This window comes from Tachysurus fulvidraco, chromosome 17, assembly GCF_022655615.1.
Source record: "Tachysurus fulvidraco isolate hzauxx_2018 chromosome 17, HZAU_PFXX_2.0, whole genome shotgun sequence".
NCBI classification, from domain to species: domain Eukaryota; kingdom Metazoa; phylum Chordata; class Actinopteri; order Siluriformes; family Bagridae; genus Tachysurus; species Tachysurus fulvidraco.
The window spans coordinates 9,274,138-9,301,718 of NC_062534.1; the positions used below are offsets into that span (position 1 = coordinate 9,274,138).

At 37.7% G+C, this 27,581-nt stretch overlaps 2 protein-coding genes across 6 annotated transcripts in view; both read right to left on the reverse strand.

Annotated features, from left to right (window-relative positions):
- Nucleotides 1-387: 387 nt before the first annotated feature.
- rraga (Ras-related GTP binding A) lies at nucleotides 388-13,654 on the reverse strand. 3 transcript variants are annotated; one of them, XM_027135768.2, is made up of 11 exons: nucleotides 13,633-13,654; nucleotides 10,912-11,014; nucleotides 10,588-10,687; nucleotides 8,254-8,320; nucleotides 6,526-6,748; nucleotides 6,161-6,256; nucleotides 5,322-5,444; nucleotides 4,885-4,976; nucleotides 4,675-4,790; nucleotides 4,059-4,183; nucleotides 388-975 (listed from the first exon to the last, which is right to left on the reverse strand). In XM_027135768.2, exons 2-10 carry the CDS (start codon nucleotides 10,936-10,938, stop codon nucleotides 4,080-4,082), a joined length of 948 nt encoding a protein of 315 aa, XP_026991569.1. In that variant the 5' UTR covers nucleotides 10,939-11,014; nucleotides 13,633-13,654; the 3' UTR covers nucleotides 388-975; nucleotides 4,059-4,079. The 3 variants fall into 3 exon arrangements, with proteins under 3 accessions (XP_026991569.1, XP_026991568.1, XP_026991571.1); XM_027135767.2 differs by lacking the exon at nucleotides 13,633-13,654 and adding an exon at nucleotides 13,145-13,320; XM_027135770.2 differs by lacking the exon at nucleotides 13,633-13,654 and adding an exon at nucleotides 13,017-13,038.
- A 6,676-nt stretch (nucleotides 13,655-20,330) lies between these two features.
- Nucleotides 20,331-27,581, reverse strand: part of LOC113635933 (fibronectin type-III domain-containing protein 3A-like) — a 34,719-nt gene continuing 27,468 nt past the window's right edge. For all 3 annotated transcript variants that reach the window (XM_047802383.1, XM_027135699.2, XM_027135701.2), the window contains 8 exons: nucleotides 27,387-27,562; nucleotides 25,415-25,528; nucleotides 25,172-25,321; nucleotides 23,723-24,009; nucleotides 23,427-23,630; nucleotides 22,575-22,741; nucleotides 21,846-21,967; nucleotides 20,331-21,642 (listed from right to left, as the gene is read on the reverse strand). In XM_047802383.1, the coding sequence (XP_047658339.1) occupies nucleotides 21,340-21,642; nucleotides 21,846-21,967; nucleotides 22,575-22,741; nucleotides 23,427-23,630; nucleotides 23,723-24,009; nucleotides 25,172-25,321; nucleotides 25,415-25,528; nucleotides 27,387-27,562 (1,523 nt within the window). In that variant the 3' untranslated portion in view covers nucleotides 20,331-21,339. The remainder of the gene's footprint in view (nucleotides 21,643-21,845; nucleotides 21,968-22,574; nucleotides 22,742-23,426; nucleotides 23,631-23,722; nucleotides 24,010-25,171; nucleotides 25,322-25,414; nucleotides 25,529-27,386; nucleotides 27,563-27,581) is intronic.

Below are 27,581 nucleotides of genomic sequence, written 5' to 3' on the forward strand. Positions count from 1 at the left end.
ATTCAGTAGCCTAGTGGTTAAGGTGTTGATCAGAAGGTTGTGAGTTCGATCCCAGGTCCACCAAGCTGCCACTTTTGGGCCCCTGAGCAAGGCCCTTAACACTCAGTTGTATAAAAAAAAAAAGATAATGTACATTTCTCTCGATAAGGGTGTCTGCTAAATGCTGTTAATGTAAATGTAGTTACTGTATGTGTGGGTTCATTTAACTAGTTTGTGACTGCATTTTAGCTTTGGATAACCCATTAAAACAAATATTTTTGCAGGTTTGAACATATACCTGTCATAATAAGCAGTTCCTCCATACTGAGTCTTCTAGCAAGCGGTGACCCCAAGTCAAGTGAGAGATTTATGTAGAAGAAAAGAAAAATCAAAAATGTTGAACAGTTATGAAAAGGAATATTCTTTGCTTTTATTTGCTTTGCTTTTATTTATGTTGCCAATAAATAGGGAAAATAAACATCTGTATAGAAAAGGAGAGGTGTGAACTTTGCTTGTTAAAAAGTGGCCAGTGACCACTTTTTAACAAGAATAACTTTTTCAGAACAAACCAGACTGTTTCAAGCTGCAGAACAGGCAGCACTTATACAATGCTAAAGAAACACAAGTGAACTCAAAGGAGGGAGGAAGGGGATGACAGGATAGATACGTCCATTGTTTGTGCGAGTCAATATAACTTTGCTCCCTTTATGGCACTGATCATAGATTAAGGGATATTTAAATGTGCATCATCCTTAAAGTGTTTATTTAATGGCTTAACAGCTCACCCATTTACCAAGATTTTCATGATTAATTCCCAGTTCCTTATTAATCCCAAACAGCCTTATGTTCAGGTCTTGTAAGGAAAGGTGCCACACACAAAAAAAACAGTTTCTTATCTAAAAATGGTGAGAGTCTCTAGAAAACCCCCCTGGATGCAGTGAAGTCAGCAGATATGAGGAATTCCCCAGGGTTCCATTTCCCTGGCACGCAGGCCCTCTAGCGGATCACAGGAAGAAAAAAGAAAAAAACAAAACACAAGAACAAGTGATCAGACACAGGCTGAGAAGTACCCTGACACACGATAATGAAACGTTTGTACTTTTATGTCCTTTCTGATGTGTTAGACTTACATCCATGACTGACATGCCACTGAATGTCAAATAAAAACAAACACTACAAAAAAAGAGAAAAGATCAAGCCACTGGCCTCAGTTTTTTCCTGATATACATAAATAACTTTGAGTTTGTTTCAGTTCTTGGCAGGGTGCATTAAAAAAAAGTGCACATTAATACAAAGAAAACACACAAACAAGTGTCATAACAAAAAAGACACACTCACACTAAGCATCACTTAACATTCAAATATGGCAACTAAAAGGAATGAAGCAACTAGAATCTGGCTCCATGATGGCAGACTGAGCACAGAAGGCAATAAGACATTCATTCATTATTTAAAACACTACACTTGTCACGCCCACTAATTTGTGCTTGGACATAAGGAGTATAAGGAGTATGGACATTTTGAAATATCAACTCTACTAGAGCTTTACATATTATTACATCAGCAGACATTAGGTCAGAGTAAATACACACAGTGAGGATTTAAATCACCTGTACACTTGCTCATTTATACGATTACTGAATCAAACAATTGTGTGGCAGCAGCACAATGCAATACATCATGCTGATACAGGTAAAGAGCTGCAGTTAATGTTCACAGTCACCATGAGAATGGGCTAAAATGGGATTTCTGTGGCGCAGTTGGAACGTATGAGCTGATTTGAGAATTTCAGAAACTCAATCACCTCCTGGCGTTTTCACACACAATAGTCTCTAGAGTGAGAAGAAAAAAAAACAACTCCTGACAGTCAAGAATGAAACTCTGAGGAATAAAACCATCATGGACACTGAATCACCCAAACTAAACAGCTGAAGACTGGAAAAAGGGGCAGGTACATTTTGAGTATTCAGTTGTCTGGTTTTAGTGAGTTTGTGCCCAGGATTCTTTATTTGGTCCTAAGATGCTTGTTCTCGGCTGACAGAAGAGAAACCTGGTGTGGTCTCCTGCTGTTGAAGCTCATGTTCCACAAGGTTTGATGTTTTGGCTGTTCTCAGGTGCTTTTCAGTTCACCACGGTTGTAAAGAGTGCTTATTTGAGTCTGTATCCGTCCTGTTGGCCATTCTCCTCCGACTGCTCTTACCAACAAAACCTTTTATTGAGTTAAATCCTTTATTCTCATAAATACAGTCAATTGTTTTGTATTTGTTTTGTTGCGCATTTATTAAAATCTAATCGTTTTGCATTCATTTATTGTTCTGAGACTTGAGAGCTTAAGAGCTTGCAGATTTTCGCTTTCCTTTTTCCGCGCTATTACTACTACGTACCTAAAAGCCACACTCCTACAATATACATGCGGCAAACCGGCTTTCAGAAACAGCGGCTGGATTAACCACAGTAGGGTCGCTATATTGTTTTCGATGAGAAAGATGCAGACATCGCAGCCTAATTCTTAAGTGTCAGACACTTATGTGGAAGTCACATGATCAAATCAATCACATGATCAAATTAAAAGCCCATGCTCTCATCTACGATGCTGTGTCGTGCTCACAAGAAAAACAAGAAAAAATATAATAATAATACATGGCCTCTTAGGACTTCCGTAGTAAAGTCATGGAAACTGTTGTGTGTGAAGATTAGCAGTTTCTGAAACACTCTAACCTGCTCATCTGGCACCAACATCCACAGCACAATAAATCTCTATCATCTGCAAGACTGTGTACGTTGTGCTTCTGTTGTACAACTGGTCAGTTTGTTACTTGCATGAATGTGTAGGTGTCGAGGTGTTCCTAATGAAGTGTCAGCCAGAGTATGTTTGGTTTTAATCTGGAATTAAAAAGGTCTTTAGTGTTCGAGTGTTTTCTCAGCTTATCTGGAGCACTATACGAGAGGAAGCATCTTCCTTCTGAGCTGCGAGGAATCCTCGTGATTAACAGCATGCCTGCCTGAGCTACACAAAGCTCTCAAGATGAGCTGTTCTGCTTTAGATAATCATCAAGATAAGCCAGAGCTAAACAATTCGTTTTACACATCATAACAGGTCTCTAGTCTGTAGACATAACTTAGTAAGCCAAGTGTAGATCATGTAAATAACATGAGCTCTTTGGGTTTTTTTTTATAAATAAAAATTATATTTATGGTATTGAAAATTAAATTTTGTTTGCTTTTACTGGCTCTGTAGGATTTTACTACAGTTTACTTTTTTTTCCACTTTTCATTGCAATCTAGCATGACCGTGACAAACTACAAAGTTCCAATGTTTAACAGATGTGCATGAAAAGATTGCACAGATTTCCTTTCACACTACAAGCCTTTCGAGAAAATTCACTATTGCAACATTTGAAAACAGTCAGATTAAAAAAGAAATTAATCGGTTGAGAGAAAACTGGATGGTTGTTGAGGCACTCAGTGATGTTCAGCACTACAAGCTGAGCCCAGACACAGGGGTGCCAACATGACTAACATTAAAAACACTAGCAGAGATTTAATAACGAAAAAATAGACAGCACAGATCCTTATGAATAAGTAAATATGTTAGCAGAGGTTACTTTTAGCATGGTAATACAGCAATATCATAAGGAAATGACCAAAATAAATAAATAAAGAAATCTGAAATAACCACATATTTTACTCCGCTGAACTGTTTATGTAAAAATATTTGCCCATTTTGCTACTGGCTTATAAGACTAAGAAGTGAGAAGTGAACTGAGAAGACAAAGTTAGCCTAGACAAATTTAGCAGAAAGAGCCTTTATGTGCTGCATTTCCCCTTCAGTGAATTGGCATTTCCAAAGGCAGGATTATATTTGCCTTTTGTCTGAGTGTTGCTTTAACTTCTGTTTTCTGGTGTCTGGCACATCACTGTAGCAAGAGATCACAAATGACCCCTAATGAAATTCAAGACTACATTCTTCTCTGAATGTTGGCACATCTGCCTAGAGCTGCTGGTATACAGAAAACATTCTGGAGCAGAAACCCTAATGATTCCCCAAAAGAATTCTGGCCGTGTTCTGATCACCTTACCTGTGGAAAGGGTTTAGATGTCTAACGCATGCGCATGTGCAAGCTGTGCTTGGGGCCGTCCACCCTCTCCAGCTTCTCAAAATGCTTCCTGGCATTACGAATGTTGATGAGGGTTGCAGCAGAGGCTAGATGCAAAGGAGCAGCAAGAAGAAAAGGGAGGAAGAGGAGAGAAGAAAGAGTGAGAAAGAATACAAAACCCAGAAATCTACATTTCTGCATCTACAAGCATCATAAAAAATCTGACCACCACCCTGCAACACCCACACACAAGCACAGACTCCCACCCAAACACACACACTGCCCCTCACTGGCCCCTAACACATACAAACCAACAAAGACTCCCACTCAAACACACACACTGCCCCTCACTGGCCACCAACACACACACCCCAACAAAGACTCCCACTGCCCCTCACTGGCCACCAACACACACACCCCAACAAAGACTCCCACTCAAACACACACACTGCCCCTCACTGGCCACCAACACACACACCCCAACAAAGACTCGCACTGCCACTCACTGGCCACCCCCCACACCCACCCACAAACACCCACACACACAACAGTCTTCTAAGTGAAGCCTGTGATAACCACAGCAGCTGGTAGCTCTTACGGATGGAAGGGTCGGACATGATCACCATGACGTAGGTATTGGAGGTGAACACGTCAATGAAAGCAGCAAAGTTGGAGTTGCGCACTTCCATGCTCTGGAAGGAAGCAGCCAATTTACTGTGGGATTAAAAACAAAAAAAAATCAAAACCATCACAATGTTTATAAGCAGAAGAGAAGGCGAATAAAAATGTAAAGAACCCAAAAATTCACCTGCAGCTCAACTTAAACTGTTTAATAATGTTGCTGATCTTCTCAAAGCGGTGAGCGTCCCGCTGTTCCTTGCACTGATAGTGAGAGATCACCTGAAAAGTAAGGACAAACGTAAGAGAGAATCTGAAATGAAAGGACACCGCTTCATGCTGTCCTTTCAGCTGTCATGTTACAGACTAGATTGTGGCCAGATTTCTGTGATTCTGCACATCAAAAAATGACCTTTGTTGCTTGCCTTACCTGTTGCTACAGCATACCACCCTTTACCAAACGAAGCCAAACGGTCAACATTCGCACATACAGAGATGTGAGAACGTTCCTTATCTTTTTTAACCTACTATTTCCTAAATATATCTAAGGCTTCAGCTAAACACAGCTATAAAAGCAGTAAGTCATGAAGGAGAAGATAAGTGACTTGATTTGAAGGTCATACTTACCAGAAAGGTGGCTCTTTCAAAAAGCAGGACCTCATCTGCTTCAATGATCTGGGCAAAATTGCGCAAATTGGACTCAAGCTGCTGTACATTTGGGATTAGCTGGTAGACAATGCTGGACCACGCCTACACACACACACACACACACACACACATCAGTCAAAAAGACACAAAACCAGTGGTCGTGTCAGCATAACTATACATGCTCACACAACTTTCACCGGGAAGCAAGCAGCATGTCATCCAGAAAATGAACACTCAATCCAGTCATTAGAGGAAAAGCTTACAGATTCTGATGTGATAATGGTTGTGCTAAAGTTTATTGTAAGACATTGATATAAGCTACAAATTGATCTATAGGAATTATGGGGTGTGGTCAAGCATCAGCTGTGCACACAGAGGATGAGGGTCATAGAGAATAGAACTCAAGTCACTTTAGTTGAAGCCAGATGGAGATGCATTTAATTACAAAAAATACAGCAAGGTTTTTCAACTCTACTTCTAGAAAATGTAGAATAGTCAGGTGTGTTTTTGCATTTTGGTGTTTAATCAGTTTATCTTCTCTCTGAGGATGGAGGTTTGGAATATGTTATTTGTTGTTGTGTCTTTATTGATTGTTGTATTTTGCTGCCTTCTTGACCAGGTCACTCTTATAAAGGAGTTTTCATCTCAGCGAGTTTAATCCTGGTTAAATACCAACTAACTAATATACAAGCTGACATGAGTTACTCTAGTGTTTAATGTTCTGCCGATCAAAATTCTGAACATAGGTTTAATGTAGCTACAGCACGCATTATCAGACATGTCGGAGTTGTGAAGTTAACACAGAATTCGAATGTTACCTTATAGAGTGTCTCATCCCAAATGGAGGTTCTAAAGCAGGTACATAACAGCGGGCGTGAAAGTCTCTTCAGGTCTTCCTCACGTTCTTTAAAGATCTGTAATACCAGGTGGTGAGCACAGTTATTGAGACTTGATGCCATAACATTACTGTGATCAATTATGTCATAATACAGTGCTGATATTGCAGCATATTTTTTAATACTTCATTAAAATCGTTTCAGAAATTTGTAGAATTGAATTTTTTCCCCAAATACCCTCCCTCCTTTTCAGCATTATATATCTTGAATTTTCATTGGTTATGTTATGATACATTTTTAAATTGTATTTATCTATTTTGTATTGTTTATGGAGACAATTTCCTAACCAGGTCCCTCTGATCTTCCTGAACCAGGTCCATTTTGTGCACTAAGCAGAAGACTTTAGCATCAGGTGAATTCTGAAGGATGGCTTCCAAGCAGGACTGGTAGTAATGCATGTCCTTCTCCAACTCACGGCTCTCCACGTCAAACACGTAGATCAGCACCTCCACGTTGCGGAAGATATTATCTCTCTGACTGGTGAAGTAGTTCTCCATGAAGGTATCCTGCCTACAGACAAAAAAAATGTGTGAGCAAATGAACACAAAGTGTGCAGCTACACACTGATCATATCCAGCATTCTACAAAGGTAATAGTTCTCCTAATGGAGTGGAAATCAACACGTTAAATTTTTGGATTTACGATCATTAATAGTATTATTGTTTATTTAAACAACCTAAAACATATATTTTCCAGGGTAATGTGATTCCACAAAGTAGTGCTGATGCTTGTCTGCTTCAACAAACAAACCGCTATTCAGTAATGAACCTGAGCGATGCAAACAAATCTAAATGTCTTTTATTCTTTAAAAACACAGAAGAAAAAGTGCACCACAATCATATTCAACCCTAAACAGGACACTTACACCATAAAAAGTACATGGATCAAAATAAACGAACGATTTGGAAACACTTTTCTGGAATATTGTTAACCTTTATTGTGCAAAATGTGAAGGAATATTAGCTGTGGGTTTTAAAACTGATCTACTAGCATGTTTAAATAAATAACCAAGACACCTGAGCAAAAGCTTTCATGTTGCTGGAAAACACAGCAATAAGAACTAGAGCACAGTTACGGCTGCATTTTAAGGGTTTCAAACTGTAGAAAATTAGCAGGAAGTGTAGAAGTCCTTGTTTTGAATGACTTCAGCACATCTGCAGCCGCAGGACATCACTAGTTTCCTACACGGCTCTGGTGTGATCTTGGACCACTCTTCTTCTAGTCTGTTCCACAATTCAGTAATTTTATTGGGTTCATTAGCAATAATTTTGTTTTTCAAGGACAAATTTTGTGGTTTTAATTTTATGGCTGAATGATGAAAATGTAAAATTTTATGCACTAGATTTATTGAATAGTAACAGCTCATGAATTAAGTTTATATAGTGGCATAAAAGTGAAAAATCTTTGAAATCTAGTGAGCTTGAGAATCCATAACTAAATTATACTCTACATGTTTAATATTTTGTCTTGGTTATGTTTGTCACGTATTAAGAAGCAACAGGAGTTTCAGTTTTAAATTTCAGACATGTTTTTATACAAATGATTGCAATGCCATAGAACTGGTCAGAAGCCTGATGCCTCCACGGTCTGGGCTTCGTTTTTAATTTGCCAAACGTTATTGTGGCATTTTATGATAAAGATTTTGAATAGATTTTTGATTGGGCTTATATCAGGATTCTGAATTGACCACAAGGAACTGCTTTAGATGTTGCCAAAGGAAGTTCTGTAGATGTTTTTAAACCATCAAATCTCCCAAACCACTCTACTGTAACTATTAGTGCAACTATGAATAATCTTACTATTATTAGATTACATTTAGGTACTGAGATACTAGCATAAAGCCAGAAAACTCTGACATCTTAAAGGAAAAAGAAACTTGACTTGAAAAGAAAAAATTTTTCAGGAGCTTATAGCGGTGTTGTTAAGTACTTCACAAATTGTGCAGGCATGTTTAGCAGGTGTTTTATCTTAAACCCAAGAAGCAGTCTTCAACATCATCGAGGCGGTGCACTCACCCTCCACAGTCCCACAGGTTCAGCACCAGATTGCCCAGAAAGCGCACATGGGAGTGCTCCACATCAACTGCAGAGAAAAGCAAGAAGTAGTGAGCATGTACCTAAAGTAACCCTTGAACCTGCAATGGAACAGGAAAGAGTAAACATGAGAAATAGACGGTTAAGACAAGATAATAAAGATCACAGGCTCCTGCTGCAGTCGTCGTTCTTAATACAATGATGTGGTGATCTGTTAAAACCTGAGCCAGAATTGTAGCCAAAAAGTCTTACCAATTTTCATCTTAGACACCAATGTGATTTTTATATTTAATTGATGCAACAGTCTGTGCCGTTTCTATAACAAATTTTATTCCACAGCACCATGTTCATCATTATATTACACCACAAAGTGCTGGAGGCATTGGGTTTATCAGGCCATGCTCCCAAGCTCATATCTTAATATATGCTTGAATATTCAGAGGGGTTTATACAGTGTTATCAATTCTTCAGTAGCTTCCTTCCTGTTAGAAGTTTATTTTAAGGAATTTCCCCACTGACGTCATCGAGTCCAGTTCTACTTCTGTATTTATTAATGGTTGGCATTATTGTGTCTATGTTTTTTAACTGTTTATAGTTCCATATTTAATATAATGGAATGTCTTTGAGATAAGTTAATTCATCTTACCGATGATATAACAGCAGCTATAAAGAGCTGGTCCCTGGTCAGCCTGTCTTCTCTCTCTGACGTCAGGTCAATTATAAAAACCCTCTTTTCCCCTGAAGACTGTCTTACTGTCTCAGAAGTCTCAGTGTCACAAAAAGATCTCCGTCAATCGATCGACTCCCTGATCGGTGTCTTAATTTCAGAATCAGACATCAGGCCCACATACATCTGATGCATACGGCAAACAAAACTGTTTCAAAGTCATCATTTGATTGGCTGGATTCTACACTATTTCCGGGTGCAGTGTGCGTCAATTTTTTTAACGACCTGACTGGAAACAATGCGGTAGTGGCGCTTTACTTCAGTCATAGAAAAAGCTATAGTGTTTTCTGTGACACTGAGCGCTTTATGTGGATCATCTGGATTTTCAAATGATTTCAAGTTCACGGTAAAGACTCATTTGATAATGTTTCATTTGCACAACTTCATTGTTGTTACAATCTATAGTTGCACATCAGTCTGTTTCTGTAGTGACGTTAACAACTTAGAGACATTTCAACACCCCCTAAAAATTGATGTTGAACAAAGCAAACTGTGATTGGTTGCTTTACATGTCACTCTCTTTGGTGATCCTTAACCAGTAAAAGCTGCAATGGAGTCCAGACATTCTAAAGTTCTGTCTACGCAGGTCTATCCGTGCCCTGACTACTGAAGTGAAGAGCTGATTGAGATGCAGCTGAAATATTAATCCACACCCTCTGACCTGGAATATTAAAACATTTAGCACTGCTGTGGTATAACATCTGCACTAATGTACAATTCATTTTTCAGTTGTAATGTATGTTATAAAACATTTTTAATGGACATTTGCACTGGCCACTTTGCACATCCTGCATTAATGTACAATTTGTGTTGCTATTATTATTCCCCTCTAATTGTTTGTTTTTTTGTAAATCTTTAAGCTTATACACTTTTTTATTTATTTATAACCTTTGTTTCTTATATGTATGCTGTTCTATATTATTACTATGCACCCGCACACCAAGACAAAATCCTGAACATGTAAACCCTATAGTACATGACAGTAAACCTGATTCTGATAACAAAAAAAACACTGAAAGGCCCCTTTGTTTTTTCTTGATAATAAAACATTTCCACCAAGACTTTGCAGTTTTGTGATCTTAGAAATGAATGCAAAATCAAGCAAATTTTATCTTTCAAAATGACTGCAGCTTTGGGCCAAGAAACACGTTACAACTAACATCACATGTTCAGACAAAACCACGTGTTGAACATAAGGACTGCTTTCATTGAAAGCAATTACGTGTCAGTAGCCCAATAGTTTAAAAGAATCCTGTGCTTGCAATTTCACCAGTTCAAGCAGTTTTTCCATTAAAAAAAAAGGCTTAAAAAAAAAAACTTTAAATTTTGAGGAAAAAAAAAACACTGCTTCAAAATCAAGCATTTCTGGTTGCAACAATCATAAAAAGCTCAGTGGGATCCTGAAGGGACTGATTAAAGCTATTCTGTAGTGTGAAAAGTCTGTTAATCGTTCAGATCCTATGAAACCATGAACACGATTTCGACTGAAAAGCTTTAAACTTGTTAACACTGGTACAAGAACCATAAGATTATGTTTTCCAAAAGAGGAACCAAATAACTAGTTGGTTGTTCGGGTTTTACTGTCTTACTTGTGGCTCCGAGTCGGCGAGTGTCTCTGGCGATGTAGTTGGCAAAGATGATTGATCTCATGCTGGTCTTTCCTGAACCACTTTTCCCCATCAGTAACACCTAAAAACATGAACAACTCAGCAAAAGCAGCAAGCAGAAGCTTCAGCTGTGTCATTAAAGAAAGCTTCTCATTTATCACTATGTAAAAGAGATATACAGATGCATTTTTTCCAAAACGTCTGCACTAAATTGTGAATTGTTCAGAGTAAATAATTCTCTTGTCTTTCTGATTTTGCTCACTGGTTCATTTTAATTTCTGTGTAAAAATGTTTCTGTAAAATCACCTTTTTCTTCATGGCTGTACTTGACATCTCCCCTGTCAGTGACAGAGCTTACTGTGAAAAGTCCCAACCGAGAACAAGAGAGAACCTCCTGCAGTCTTCAACACTGCAACAGAAGAAAAACAGTAGTGCAATCAGAGGAACTGGTCGAATCAGCTTTTTTTTTTATAATAAACAAATTTCACCATCTACACAAAACATAATAAACAGATGAAGGCCGCAGACCAAAAACGACACCATTCTCATTATACAGCAGGTCGAAAAAGTCAGGAACCAGTCAAAGTAATACTCCATAGACTTCAGTTTGTATTTATTATTTAAGACATATGTGTTCTGTCTTTCGCACTACATGTCCTCTCGGCTGCTTAAAAAAAACAAAACATATTCCTTTTGCTTTCCTGACTTTTCAGACACCCTAATGAAGAAACTCATTTTGAAATCACTTTATCATCCAGATCCAAAATTCTTTCCACCCTTCACTTAACCCCAAGCTACCGACGTTCTACACTGCTTTTAATCCCGGGCAGAAGAATGTTTGAATCTGTAAGTTAAAAGTGGGCTCAGCATGGCTTTTTAGTCAGCTTTCTGAAAGCCTGCCCTGAAGTGTTAATACTGCGATGCCAATTGTGTATGGCGTGAAAGGAACAGAAACCCAATGAGAAACTGAACAGTGTGTGCCTCATCACATGCTTTGTACAGTCACAGAAACCCTGCGTGTTGCGTAAACAGCATTTGAATTATTTGAAGGAAAAATAAAAATCATTTCAAACGTTTTTTTTATTTTTTATTTTAGTATAATTCTTAAAGATTGACCAAATGTTAAGTCAGTATTTCTAACTCCTGTTCAAGTGCAAGACAAGTTGTTATTTAAAGCAGTCACGTTCTGTATTTATCCAATCATGTTTGATAACACTAAAACCAGAATAAGAACATTAACCAATTAACCAATAGCCAGCTCCATGTGGTCTTTTGTATCAATACATTTATCAGACTGTATATTTATAATCACACCCTCCAGTGTCACCCACATGAGGATGAGGTTCCCCTTTGAGTCTGGTTCCTCTCAAGGTTTCTTCTTTTACCATCTATGGGAGTTTTTCCTCCCCACAGTCACCTGAGTCACCTCAGGGGATAAATTGCTCATTGGGTTATAAATACAAACACATTTAAATATATCTAATATTCATCTTGAATTTTGTATTCTATTAATCTTTATATTATATAATAGCATTTTGTTCTATGTTTATGTTCTGTTAAGCTGCTTTGAGACGACATCGATGGTAAAAAGTGCTATACAAATAAATTTGAATTAAATTGAATGAACCCTCTGGAAAGCCTGAAGATTGTGAAACAACATCTGTAGAATGAGCTCATGACTTATTTAAATACAAAATAAAGGAAGTCCCAGGATCTGCAATGTTTGGGAGCTCCCACTGTAAAGTAAATCCAATGTAAATAAAATCCTACAATGCAATAACATATTGTCTATATAGTCTAAATAACCTGCACTAACGAGACAAAAGAATACCCAGAATGCACTTTTTGAGTTTTGTGGCGTTTCAGGCTGTGTTGAGAAATAGCAGTCACGTGACGACACGATCACAAGTTGGCTGTCGTGTGACAAAGTTGTTAAAATCAGAGAATGTTATGCAAAAAAAAAAAAAAAAATACATAAAAAAATAAAAACAACATATCTTATCTTAATATAACGTTCTAATTACCAGAGTACATCTAATTATGGAGTCGGAAGCTGTTTCTAAATATAAGACGGAAGCCATAATAAGAGTGTTAGGTTGAGTATAAAGAAGCTACAGTTAGCTTAGCGAGATGGCTAGTTAAAAGCAAAGTACATTGTTTTTACATTTAGTGTAAACCCAAGTGAAACTGGGAATCGGTCGAAATTACATTTATTATCTCGATTATTCAAGATAATTTAAGTGAACGTTAACTTACAGCATTAGCCAAAAACCAGCTTGCACAGCTAGTTAGCTCGTTATTCTACTAGCTACAATTAGCTAAAAGTCTTCGTTATGTTAATTAAATAATAAAACAAAATCGTTAACTAAAATTATTTTTTAAAACTATATTCATTTATATTGCACTATTACCTGGCGGTATTACGAGGCGTTATGAGCAGGTTATGTGTTTAAACTGGTTAGTTCAGTTAGCTATGGAGCTTGACATCATAACTGTTCCTTAGAAACTCAGACATACACGGACGAAAATAGACAAGTACCTTATCCTCAGTTGCTGGATTCTTCTTCTTATAAAATAGCATCCATAAACAGCTCGATTGTTAAAACCTTAAAGCCATTAAGATCCCCATTTCATGATTTATTTAGGCTGTAAAAGCACTACTCCAAAAATTGCCTTAAAATAACCAGAGCATGTGACCAATTGTAAACATGGGGTGCGTTTAAGGAGCCAAAGGGTGCGCTGATAAAACGCAGTAAGAGTTCTGCGCAGACCTACTCAACCTGAAATAATATTTACCTATGAAAAGGAAATCCCTGAACATCAACAAAAACAAATCCTTGTCAGTTATCATTGGTGTAACAAAAAATAGACAAATTGTATATATTAATTATGCGGCAAAAATCAGTATGGGGTATAAATATTTAGCTCTAAGCTGTTCTGACTGCTCTGACTCTCACACTGTACCTTACTGATCTGTCATATATTCTGTATTCCTATTTAATACTCATACTGTCTATATTGTCTTACATTGTCTGCATTGTCTTGTACAGTCTGTTTTGTCTTGTCTTGTATAGTCCAAGTATAGTATAGTGTTATTTATGTCTGTACTTTTGCGAGTCACAAACAGCTGGAACAAAATTCCTTGTGTGTGTAAACACACTTGGCCAATAAACCGGATTCTGATTCTGATTCTGATAAGTGTCCTACACAACAGATGCATTTAAAGTATGAATAAGGTGAACTTTCAACTTCATGTTTTCATAAAAATGTTAAAAGAAAATAGAAAACTCCTTCAATTACAACTAAAAGAGGTGTGTCTTTTTTTATCTCTTGTAGTAATACAATTCTTCTTTGTTTTCGAGTCACTGGGTCACGTGACATGAAATTATTGGGGGGAAAACCTAGTTTTGTATCATTCATTCATTCATTCATTTTCTACGGCTTATCCAAACTTCTCAGGTCACAGGGAGCCTGTGCCTATCTTAGGCATCATAGTTTTGTATCATTTAATTGGTAATTTATTGACAGTCCTTTTTGTATAATTTATTCATCATGTGATCATGGTATGGAGTTTTCTCATTCTTTTCTTCTTTCATTTTTTTTTATTTACTTACTTACTTACTTACTTACTTAAAAATGATTAAAATATTTAAAGTTAAAAATCTACTTTCTTAAATTTGGTGTTGGAAAATTTATATTATTATTATTTTTTAAAATAAGGACTAAATGACATCCCAGTTGGAATTATACATACATCTCTCTAAGCATGCTTTGGATCATTTAAACTGTCAAGCTTTGGATCCATTCATGCTCATTCATTGTGGCATTTACCAAATGTCATATCCTAGCATCTACAGATCAGGTTTAGAATTAGGCAAAATTCCTTTTCTTCCCAACAATCTTGTTAATTTTGCCTGACCAACATGCTTTATCGTTTTGTTTTGGAACCAGTCCAGAATTAGTTCCCCATTACAGTTATCATAACCTTCAGTCTTCTGGGAAGGCTTTCCACTAGATTTTGTAACATGGTTGTGGAGATTTGTTTATTCAACCACAAGAATGTTAGTGAGGCACAGTCCTTGGACGGGCTTGGAACAATGAAGGGAAATTGTAATACTACAGCCTACAAATATGTCTTAAACAATTGTGTGCTTTCAACTTTGTGGCAACAGTTTGGGGATCACATATGGAGTGTGATAATCAACATGTTGGCCATATCAGAGCTTTTCACACTTAAAACAGTTCAGTCTGAGTGATTATTAACTCTGTGTAAACAAAATCCTGAGTTAGCTTCTTTCATGGATACTGCTCATACTGTACTTAATTAATGATCCTGGCTAAATATAATTTGACACATATTCCTAATGTGTACATTCCTAAACCCTGGGTTAATATTATCATTTGCATATTTGCTTTGTCATGACTGGAAAAAAATCATGACTGGATTTATACAAACATCAAACGATTTATGTAATGGATTGTCTTGTGTTTCACATGAATGTGTTAATCCTGCCTGGCTATTTGAAGCCTTCTGAGACACTCAAACGCAAGAAAACAAAGACAAAAACAAAGACGTTTCTGATCATGACTGTTAAAAAATAAAAGTGTTTCCTCTTGAGTAGTTCCAGATGATATGTTTTCTGCCAACATCTCTCTTTTTATTTCCTCAAGCTCTAAAGCTATTGTTTACAGCATCTAGGTGTAACGTTCCAACACAGCATTGTACACATTAACACAACAATGCAAGGTTCAGACCACTAAGGCTGCTGAAAAAACCCCTGAAAAACAAACAAAAAATAGTCAACCTGCTTATAAATTAGTGGGAAATTAAAAGATAAAAGTTAACTTTAGGGTTTATAACAATGACAGAGCAGCATGAAAAAAAATCTTTTAGTAAAGTAATGTTGTTGCAAAGACAGACTTCCATATCATTCTATCATCTTCCCACTCTTCCATTTTGAAGTTTTCCTATTTTCCCCAAAATCCGCTTTCAGAATTGAAGCATCATTTACCGTATTTTATGAAGAAGAAGAACAGAACAGAACTCAGAAAACACAATTAATACACAGCATGACTATAATTTATTGAACATATTAAATATATTATCTATGATTGTTACAGTTATGACATACGGTACATGGCAGTCTTAAATGTGAGTAAAACAAAACAAAAACAGATAAATATTTTTTGGAATGTATCTTTTTTGTATTTCAAAATAAGAAAAAAAATGTTCAGTATCAAAAATGTGGTCTATACACACTGGCATGACAAAAAGGTAATTTGGAGCTGGTAGATTAAAATAAAGATGATTCCATGTACATGCTGGCACACAGTACAGCTACTGACTGCTCATGTGTTCAGGTTGCCAGTCTATCTCCCTAGTTTAAACACGACTTTCTAAAACACTGAGATACTACTTAGAGCTTAAAAAACATTTCATAAGCCTGTTTATTTTGTTAGTGTTTTATAGCAGCAAGCCAAAGATAGAGAGACCATGATAATTCAGGCTGCCCCTTATGGCTTCTTTATGCTTTATGACAGTTTTTTTCCTTTTTCTTCTTCTTTTTTTTAAAAAAAAATCATGGCAAAATGTCAAATGAAAAGCAAGACAGTGTGTGCACAGTAACCTCGGTGCCTGTTAACAGTCTTTGTACTGGCTTTGGTTACATTGTTGGGAAACTGAAATGCTGTGAGAAACTTGCACGCAAACTGAAAGCAGCACAGAGGTCAGTAAGCCTCAGGGCTACAGCTACAAACCAAAATGTTATTACGCATTTTATATAGAAAATTGTATGAGAAAAAAAAAAGCCATTTTGTTGGAAATCTGTAATTCAGTACGCCATTCTTGCGTTTCCGTGTGGTTTAGCCGCTCGATTCACATAAAGTGAATTACGAGTCGCACAGTTTGTTTGGAAGAAACACAAGGTTAGACCGATAGAAAAGAATAATCAATAAATCAAACATTTCATGAGGTTTAAACATGCATCGTTGGCATTAAACCATATTTAAATATACTGCAGCAGTAACATCTTTGGTCCATGTCTGCTCCTAAGATACACTGTTAAATGCTATTGTTTTATTTGTATGTTTTAAAACTTTGTATTTGTGTAAGGTATATAAACTACGTTCAGCTTTTGGCTTACATTAAAGGATAAACAGTCCAGTCTCTGGTAGCAGCAAGAAGGTAGGATTTACAAAGAGAACACTTACATGAAGGTGCAGTAAACCTACATTAGTTTACTGAATTACTTAACACTAACAATCCATAAACTTCAGCACAGATCTTAGGAAAGAAATCAAGTTACTGAAGAAACATTTAGGACTCAATCCCACATCACTGACATGTTAATGCAGTCCCTCCTGCAGTTTTTTGTGATTGTTGTGGACAAAAACACTTGATTTGGCCAAGATTTTGTGCTGTTTTTTTTTTTTTGTCACCAAATACTAGTTCAATTGCTAGTGCAGAATTCTTATTTAAAGATACTGCTGAATTAAACTGTGGGCATAGAGCCTTTATTATTGCAACATATACATTACAGAACTGGGGAATTCTGTTCCTCACATATCCCCGCTGAGTGGCAGCTTGGCACTGTTGGGGCTTGAACCCTGACCTTAAAATCAACAACCCAGAGCCTTAACAACGAGCCACCACTGCCCCAAGACACAGCTATAACTAATTTCCATGATAGCTGATAGCTGTGCTATGTCATACAAGACATCTTGGCCCACCTACACAAAATCTGCAGAAAAATAACAAGATCCTCGAATTATGTGAACCTCTTTAAAATCTTCTTGACTTAAAATATCACAAAGTTTGTTTGATTTTTTGTTTATTGCTGTGATTGAAAAATCCTAGAGGGATTAATTTAGAGATGCTATGTCTTTGGACTGGACACTCAGGGAGAACAAGCAAACTCAAACAGGATGGAGGCAGGAATCAAACCCACAACCCCAGAGGTGCACTGTGTCCATCACAGCCAGCATTCACTCTGATATATAAACAGCACAAACAGATTCATTAGCACATAACTTTAAATCTGTGTTTATGAGCTTTGGGTTTTTACTAATAGATGGAATGAAAGCATATTGCAGATGGTCATTATTTGGTTCATTATTTAAAAAGAATAAAACAGTAAAAACAAAGTAGGCTACTGATTACAAAATGTATGATGTAATAATGCTGAAGTTTATGGTTTGTTTATTATTGTTTATTTAAATAATGTAGAAATAGTGAACCAAAAGTGGAGCTTAAAATTCTACAGGGTGCATGAATTAAAAAAAGACACGGCTATACGAGCAGGAGAGAAAAAATATACTTCAGAATATGATTATCCTCAGGCTTTTGAGGCTCTCACTCACAACCCTGTAATGGTCAGAGACGCATCACAGTCAGAGCTGCCTCACAGTCAGAGCTGCTTCACAGTCAGAGCTGCCTCACAGTCAGAGCTGCATCACAGTCAGAGCTGCAACACAGTCAGAGCTGCAACACAGTCAGAGCTGCATAACAGTCAGAGCTGCAACACAGTCAGAGCTGCAACACAGTCAGAGCTGCACAACAGTCAGAGCTGCAACACAGTCAGAGCTGCAACACAGTCAGAGCTGCATCAAAACTGTATCAGAATTGTATTAGAGTTGTATTAGAGCTGTATCAGACCTGTATTAGAGCTGTATTAGAGCTGTATTAGAGATGTATCAGAGCTGTATTAGAGTTCTATTAGAGCTGTATCAGAGCTGTATTAGAGTTGTATTAGAGCTGTATTAGAGTTGTATTAGAGCTGCATTAGAGATGTATAAGAGCTGTATTAGAGTTGTATTAGAGCTGTATTAGAGTTGTATTTGAGCTGTATTGCGGCTTTAATTGGTGGGAAATTAATAAAATCATTAAATCAGATCAGATTCATCTAACGTCACCCAAGTGGGTACGAAAGAATACTGACTATACACTGAAAGGTGACTGAAAGGAGACACAGCCAATCAGGAGAGAAAGAGAAAATATATGCAAGTAAAGTAAGCAAGAATGAGCGATTCTGACATTAAAAAGCCTGTAGCTATTACAGTAGAGGGAAGATTCCAAACGAAAATATTGCCATTATATTTATCAATCAGCAACGCAAAAAATTCAAATAGCAATGAAATAGCCGACCTGCACACACACTACAATTTCATAACCCCAACTTAAATAACTTAGTATCTCATGGCCTCATAAGCACAGATTTAATAACAAACTAGACAGCAAATAATAAAGTAGACAGCAAACCAGACACCTCAGCAAAGAGTGCAAGATAGGGAACCAGTCTCGTTAGGAAATTTTCTATAAGTGTTTGCAATAACATTTTTTACCAGATGAAACTAGAAAAAATTCCAAAATTTTTATTCGTAGTGGCTTTAATGTACCTTTATGCAAGATGTTACCAAAAAGGAAAAAACCTCTCTCATCCCAACAGCTTCCTGCTACCAGCACTTTTTTATATGGAAACTCCCATTATAATATTCTAATAAATTTCTATCACATTCAATATGACAGAAACCTTGAGCTACTTCAGGTCCTATTATGAAATTTGCACCGATGCAACGTGCACAGGTAAAAAGCCGTAAGGCTCAGACCAACCTGAAGAAGAAATAAAGTGAGTGACAAAATGAAAGAAAAGCTGTGAGACAGAATGGCTTATGTGACATGAGAGAGGTATAAAGACTGAACAGCTTACAGCTCTACTCAAGTTCCAAAAGAAGGAAGTTCAGACAGCAGCTTTTCTTTTTCGTAAATAAAAACACAGCTCTTGCAGCTATATATATATATATATATATATATATATATATATATATATATATATATATATATATATATATAGTATATATATATATACATACATATACATATGTATGTATATATATATATATATATATATATATATATATATATATATATATATATATATATATATATCAATCAATGACTATGTTTAGTAGTGAAACACGGCTTTGCGTTCGCAGGAGAAGCTCACAAGCAGGCCTCGCTCAAAAGCCTCGGAGAATACATAATTAAGAATCTCTATTAAAAGTCCTTAATAGAACCAAGGCAAAAAAAGGCAAAGCTCCAAGACTGACACTGATGTACTTGCAACTTACACAGTGCCTTTTCGGATAGAGGCACCACACTCTGGGTCTACTTTATCAAGCATTATCAATTAGGTCTTAGACAGGAAATGATTCAGTTGAAGGGAGGATATAAAATCACATTGAATTATGGATCTAATTTCAATAACAATATGATGACAAATAACAAATCTGGAAAAGCGATATGAAAAACCATTCGCTTCAGCTGGACTGAGCACCGGGAAGAAACCAGGGTGGTTGAGTTTACTATACTGATATAAATATAAAAGAAATCTTTATTTCTTGGATTTCAAGGATTTAAAATTCCATTTGTGTCCTTTTAAAGACCTATGAGGATGTGAGGAAAGGAGGGAGAGAGGGATGTATACTCCTTTTGCTGCATTCAAGCACCAATTCAAGAAAATAGCAACATAGGAAGGAGCAACTTCACTGGCACGGGAGCTGAGGTGTGCTAACATTTGCTCCATGGAAATCTGTAACTTTTGGATGAGATATCCATGGGCTAGTCATTACAATTACGTACAGAGAAAATATAGTGTTAAACAAACGTAAAGCTCAAAATAAAACTCTTCAGCATAAAGTAGAACTCAGAAAGGGACTACACTGCTCAGTTTGAGCTAAATAGAGACATTTATAACAAATGCATATCCATATCGGCTATCTAAGCAATACTGCCATATCTGTATGTACATGAACATAGCTAGAATGTATGTATAGTCTATCATAGAAGAACACACTGGTGACAGCAGAACATAAAAAAAAAATCTAGCTCTCCCAATGTCTTGGATAAATGAATGGAATTATTATGGAATAATGTGGTTATGTTGTTATAAATTCTTAAACATAAAAAATATGTCTTCTCTGCAGATGAGAGTACGAGACTCCAGTCGTATGAGTATGCTCCTTTGTATATGTCTATGAAAGCTTTGGCACGATCTCCCTTTTAACACTTATACTGAAAAACAGAACAATTGGAATACAGCCTACATGATATGCGCAAATAAAAAAGCCCCGAAAGCCTCCTATTATTATTCTAATGCAGCAAAAAGCACTCAGCCTATAAGACTTCATCTTTCTATAGTGACAGAAACTTCACTGATGTAAAAATCTTCAAGGCTGTTCCAGAAGAAATCACATGACCTCCAAACTGAGAATGAGGTCCTTTAACGTTCGGAAAAGGCTGCTGTGTACGAAATAGCAGCCAAGTTCTTGCGGAGTGATGAGTGATCGTCCTTGCCTAGAGACGTTTCTGTGATCTAAAAATAATCTGTATTCGTGTGAAATAATAATAAAAATCTGGCTATTACTGTGAAGTGACCTTCTAAAAAGTACCCCGACGGCACACTGAAGTCTCAGTCGTCACAGTTTACATAACAAAGTACCTACTGATGCCATATATAGATTTCTTTCCTCCATGCATTAATAGTCATTAAAAAAGAATAATAATAATAATAATAATAATAATAAGAAGAAGAATGACCATTGTAAAATGCTCTGTGCTAGCCAGTGCGGCTATGTGCTTCGAGGCCTGCTCTGCTCTAACACGCCGCTTTTTCGTTCTTTCTCCGTCTTTTATCACCTTGCTTCCTTTCCTCCAACCAAATCTCTCCCTTCATCTCCTCACGGCACCTCGATGATAAAGTACTGGATGAGCACAGCAAACAGAATGGCTAGTATGACAAAGCCCAGAAGCAGAACACTTGCAAAGCGCTCATCTGCAAGAGACCAACTCTTCTTGGGCTGGGGATTGTGGGAGCTTGAGATCCGGGGTGGTTTAGTTGCAGGGAGGGCCGTGCTGAGGCTGCACTGACCCCACAGCTCTCCACCATCTGTGCTCCGACGCCCAGCACACACACGCAGGCGACACATGCTACTCACTGTGGAGTTATGCCATGTGTATGAGGTTCCAGAGCCCTTATACAGCTGGAAAAGATAGGAGTTTTACTCAGAAGATTTCTTTAAGCAGAAAATGCTGATGACAAGCACCTGATTATTTTACACTTATAATGAAAATCTAAGAGCAGCTGAGTAACATCTGAGAACATCTTTATATTTCCGTCCGTCCATCCTTCCATCCATCCACCCATCCATCCATCCACACTTAGACTAGATGCTCCTTAACATACCTGCTCCACTTCACGGCCCCTCAGCAGCTGCAGCACATAAACAATTGGGTCTCCTCTCATGGCCTGAAGAGCCTCCCACGTGACTGTATACCTGTTCCACTCGACCAGTTCAACTGTTGGTGCTATGAAATGGACATAACAGTAAATTTTTACAAACAAGCAGAAAAGCATCTAATGGAGAAATACTGTATTTGTTGGCATATACTACAGTTTTGTTTCTACTTTGCTAAGTACAACAGCATTTAACACCAGAAAATGTCCTTTTGTCCATTAACAACAGGTACAAGACCTATGATCTGGAACCAACAGGAACTAAGTGCAATTAAAGATGAGGTTGGGGATAGCAACACACCAATGACAAAGACATGAGAGTGTGTACATTGTACTGGTCTCTCCTCTCCAGTACACTGGCTGAATGTGTAGCTTATGGATTAAAGGTGTTCATCCTCCCAACATCCACCAGAGACTTATTCTCTGTTGGGTTTACAGAAGACCAACGTCTTAATAACACACTTCTTATATATTTTTCTTTGTCACCTGTCTATGGGTCTTCTTTAAGCCAAGCTCTTCCATGTTATGCTGAAGGTACATTATTACGGTGTCAAATGATGACGTTGTTTCGAACAATTGACAGCACTGTCTCCTGTTTCTTGATTTTGAACTTACAATTGAAAAATGGTCCTTAGGCACACAAGTGTAACAAGGTGAAATAAGATGATCAAGGCTTACGTTTGAGCTGAGGTGGTGGAGAGCGGGTGGTGCTGAAGGTGTAGGGTGGAGAGAGGGGGCCCATGCCTGCTACACTTTGAGCCTGAATGCTGAACTGGTACTCGGTAGCCTCACACAGTCGCTGCACTTTAAATGTGTGGCACGGGCCGCTGTAGATGCAAACCATCCTATAACACACAGATACACATATTCTAACCATTACAATACAGTCATGGACAAAATTGTTGGCACCCCTAAATTTTTTCCAGAAAATGAAGTATTTCTCACAGAAAAATATTGCAATTACACATGTTTTGCTATTCACATGTTTATTTCTTTTGTGTGTATTGAAAATATTTGGTTGAACACCCTTGGGAAAAAATAACTGACATCAGTCACTTCCTATAACCATCAATAAGCTTCTTACACCGCTCACCTGGTCTTGGTGGACGAATGAAATTGACCTAATCCTAACCACATTTGGTAACGTGACAGTTTAAATACTATAAAACATAATTTTAAAAACAGTAATAAATCCCTCTGAAACAAGCTAGACTTGATGGCCTAAGGCAATCACCCAATCATGTAGATTTGTCCTGTAGCACATAACATCTTAACTGAACTCCTTGCTGAACACCTCATCATCTACTCATGATCTAAAAGTCTTCGGTATGGTCTTCTGATTAATAAAATCAATTGTATGTTGCATGCTAAAGTATCAAATATCCAAAGAATCACCTGCAAGGGGATAGAGTTTAGAGGTTAGAATTTGGGTCAGGGGTTGGAGTTAATGGCTGGGGGATAGAGGGGTTAGGGTTATTAAGATTTCTCATGCAGTCAACTTAGATTAGAGGCATGAAACTTGGCCTGTACCTGTCCGTGGCAGCTTGCATGTGCAAACAGTAATGAGTGCCATGACTGTTCTGAAGCCTGTCTCCCCATTTCAGCTTCAGACTCTGAGGTCCAGCCACCACACACTCCAGCCCTGGGGGTTCAGGTGGCAAGGGTCGTGTCCTGAGCTTTAGCACTGTGCTAAAAGGACCAGCACCGATGCAATTCACTGCCTGCACCCGTATCCTGGAACACAGCAATACAATTTGGAGCCTATCGAGGACACGATTATCTTTGGTAATATAATTTCTATGGTTAGATTTTCATGTAGGTTATACCTATACATAGTGTCCGAATGAAGATTTTCCAGTATGTGGTAGTTAGTCCTCCCTACAGACAGAGGCTGCTCCTCTCCAAAGTCTATGTTGTATCCAGAAATCTCTGCTCCATGACAATTAGGTTCTGTCCACCTTACAGCCAAACTGTTAGATGTGCTGCACACTGTACCAGTAGCCAGAGAATCTGCCCTAATTTCCTCCACATGCTCCACAGCTGCTGGTACTGATGGTGGGGTCTTCACTGTGGCAAAATCGCTGAAGAGGCCTGCCCCAACAGCATTGACTGCCTGTGTGTTTCATAAGAAAAAAACACAAATATTTTGACCCACAAATATTTACACCCATTCTGACTTTTCATCAAATCTCTACTTAAAAGCGTTTTCCCACTGCTATGGCCAAGACTGTTTGAGGCAGGTACTTTTTTGTGTGGTCCGGGTGCACTAATAGAGTGATTCGACTGCAGCGAGAAAGCGATTCCAGCCTGAACTGAGCCAACTAAATAAAAACTATTTTGGGTGGCAGTCAGCATTTTCTGTAGATGAGCTGCTTAACTGAGCCATAAGACATTACCAGAGGCACAAACTTCTATCTGTTGTAGTCAGGGAAGCGCGTCTGCTCCCAAACACAGTCAGAGTGAGGAGGAGCTTCTTCCTGCAGGCCATTAGACCCCCATCAATGTAAACGCATTGAACTTGGACTTTTCTGGACTCGTCTGCACAACATTGAATAGTTCAAGCTGATTTTGCATATTTGAAATAAAATTACATACATCTGCACTTTATTCTTAATAGTCATACTTTTCTGCCACCGGTTAGTACTATCTCATATATTATACTTTAATATTTTCTACAGATTCCTCCATTTATTTTTATTCTATTTTGTGTAAATGTGTCAAATAAAATTGGAGTTTGAAACTGAGTTAAAGCTCAGCGCAATGTCACTGCAGAAAAGTGACATGTTCTGGATATTAGAGCAAAACGGAAAAGGTAATTGAAACACTGGAATCTATTTAAAACTAGTTATTTATATACCTAATTGTTTGTTTCGTATCAGATTTGTGTTCTTGAGTCATTTGTACACACACTTGTCTGGTCTGTTTACCTTTTTTGCTTCTGATCAACAAATGAAATTTCACATTTGTGTGTGGCAGCTCAGTGGTTAAGGTGTTGGACTATTGATTGGAAGGTTGTGAGTTCAAATCCCAAGTATACCATGCTGCCACTGCTGGGCCATTGAGCAAGGCCCTTAACCCTCAATTGCTCAGCTGTATAAAATGAAATAAAAATGCAAGTTGCTCTGAGTAAGGGCATCTGCCAAATGCCAGAAATGTTAATGAAAAAAGTGTCAGTTTTTCTCTGATTCAGATCAGACAAACAGTGTTCTTGGCAACAAACCTACTAATTGCTAGCTATTCCTTTCAACACAACAGAAAAACAAACCAAATCCTACCTGCACTCTGCAATAGTACTGTGTGGCAGGCTGCAAGTCTCTCACTTCATACTGAGATAAAGACCCAGTATACAGCACATCCAGGGCACTTTCCTTCGGACCCCACTCCATCTGAAACTCATACACTTCTGACCCATTACAGGGTGGGCTCTGTATTAACAAGGATTAAAAAAACCCCTCAAATTAATTGATTTTTCAAACTTTTACCAATCAAAAGACAAAGTGAAGTATATGGCAGCTCACCTCCCAGGTGGCCAGTACGCTGTTACAAGAGCTCAGTGTAAGATTTGGGACACTGCACTGCTCAGGGCCTCCTGGTGTCGTGGAGGCTTGGCACACATCTGAAAGTGGACTCCACTGCAGGGAAAGCAGCAAGAACTGGTAAACGATTGCTTAAAATAATATTTAAAAAATGTGGGATACATTTAAAATGCTGTAATAACAAATGGTGTCTAAGTAAATGGTTGAAGATGGCAGCTACCGAATCAAACCTGTAGCTTTGACCCCATTCCATCCACTATTTTTATTTACCAACTGGATATGTGATTGGTTAATTAATCTTTCCATCTTTCCATTACTCTGACACTGAATAAAACTGAGAACAGATTCACTCAGAATAATGCAGAAATGAACAAATCACCAAAACAGGTGATTAGTACAGTTGAAGAACCAGCCTCTGCTCCTTCTCACTAGTCCCTTAATTCTAGGCCATAATTATTTGACACACCACACATTCCTTAATATACTAATTTCCTTAATATATATATTATTAACACTTTCATTTTTGCAAATTTTGTGATAATGAGCCAATAAATGGAATGCATTTATCAAGCTATGTTATTCGTCTTCAGTTAAAAGTAGCTGTGGCTTAGTTCTGGGTTACTGATCAGAAGATCGAGGCTTTAAGAAGTGCTGTAGCAAAGCTGACCCTGTGCCCTGACCCCAACTTCCTAAAGAGTTGGGATAAGCAAAGAATGTCATTGTTCTGTATTGTACAAAAGGTTTTCTTTTTTGTGGGACTAACTAAGTCTGTCTGTCATCCATCCATCCATCCATCCATCCATCCATCCATCCATCCATCCATCCATCCATCACACCCATATGGGGCTCTTCCACAAACTGTTGCAACAAAATTTTAAACATACAATTATCACCAATTATCACAGAATTCCAATGGCCTAATCCCTGATCTCAGCCCCACTGAACACAGCCTGTGCTCCAGGATTTCTCTCTTCAGAGTGTCTGACATCACTAATGCTCATGGGGATGAATGGACAAATCTCCATGTTCCGAAATTTAACAGAAAGCCTTCTCACAAGAGTGGAGGCTGTCATAACCGTAACGAGGAACCAATTCCATGTTAATGTCTTTGGGTTTGCACTGGGCACGTGTAGCAGTGATGGTCAGGCATCCACATACTTTATAATGTTTAATGAAATGACTAAATAGATAAAGGACATTAAAGCTTCTAACAGTTTTTTGTGTCTGGGATTTTTTTTAAAATAATAAAACGTCCTTTTTTTGGAAAGCACATAAAGTCCACGCAATAAAAATAATTTCAAAGCGGCCATTAATTGTGTCATAGATGTTTACTATTTTCCATCTTCCGCTAGTTCTTTGATCTTTATTTTTGGTGTTTTATTCATGTAATAACTCAAACAGATCAGTTGTTTGTGAAAGCTTCTTTGCAAAGCCCAAGCGTGTGATTTGCCCTGAGGCTCAATTTCTCAACGTAGCATCTCATGGTGCCTTTCGTAAGCTAGAAATGTGACTATTAATCAACTGGAATAATTGTGTAAATAAAGAAAATATATACAAATATATGTATGTACTTTCTGATTGCCATTTACACACTGACTATGAATGACATTATCTACATTTTAGTGCAATGTACAAGCTTCTCACATGCACAAATACAGTAATACAGTGTTATTCCTTTAGAGAGAATTTACTAATTCTGATTGTTAAAGCAATTTTTGATATTCCAAATATAATATTAATGAATAAGGAAAATGTCAGTGGAAGAATTTACACAGGATCAGGTTTGACCATACTCTAGATAATGAATAAAAGCCATAATTTTACATAATTTCCTGCAGGAGAAACAAAACCTTTTCAATTTCTTTGTAAGTTTCTTTTTACTCACAGATAACCATCTTGCATTGCAGTATTATTGCTTTACCCATCGTCATGCAGCTCTCTAGTATGTACCTACCCCTGCTGCATTGTAAGCTTTCACCCAGAACAGGTAGGATGTGCCAGGAAGCAGTTGTCCCACAGTGCAGTAGGGATCTGAACCCTGGTACACCTGCTGTGGAGAGTCTCCCACTGACCGAGCCATTTCCACACAGTACTGAGACACTGCAGCCCCTCCGTCACACACCGGAGCATCTGCAACAGACACAATTTG

Coding starts and splice junctions, on each gene's coding strand:
- rraga (XM_027135768.2), bottom strand. CDS start 10,938: ATGTCAAGTACAGCCATGAAGAAAAAG. Junction 5,445..6,160: donor GGGATGAGACACTCTATAAG/GTAACATTCGAA, acceptor GTGTGTGTGTAG/GCGTGGTCCAGCATTGTCTA. Junction 4,977..5,321: donor TTGAAAGAGCCACCTTTCTG/GTAAGTATGACC, acceptor CTTACTTTTCAG/GTGATCTCTCACTATCAGTG.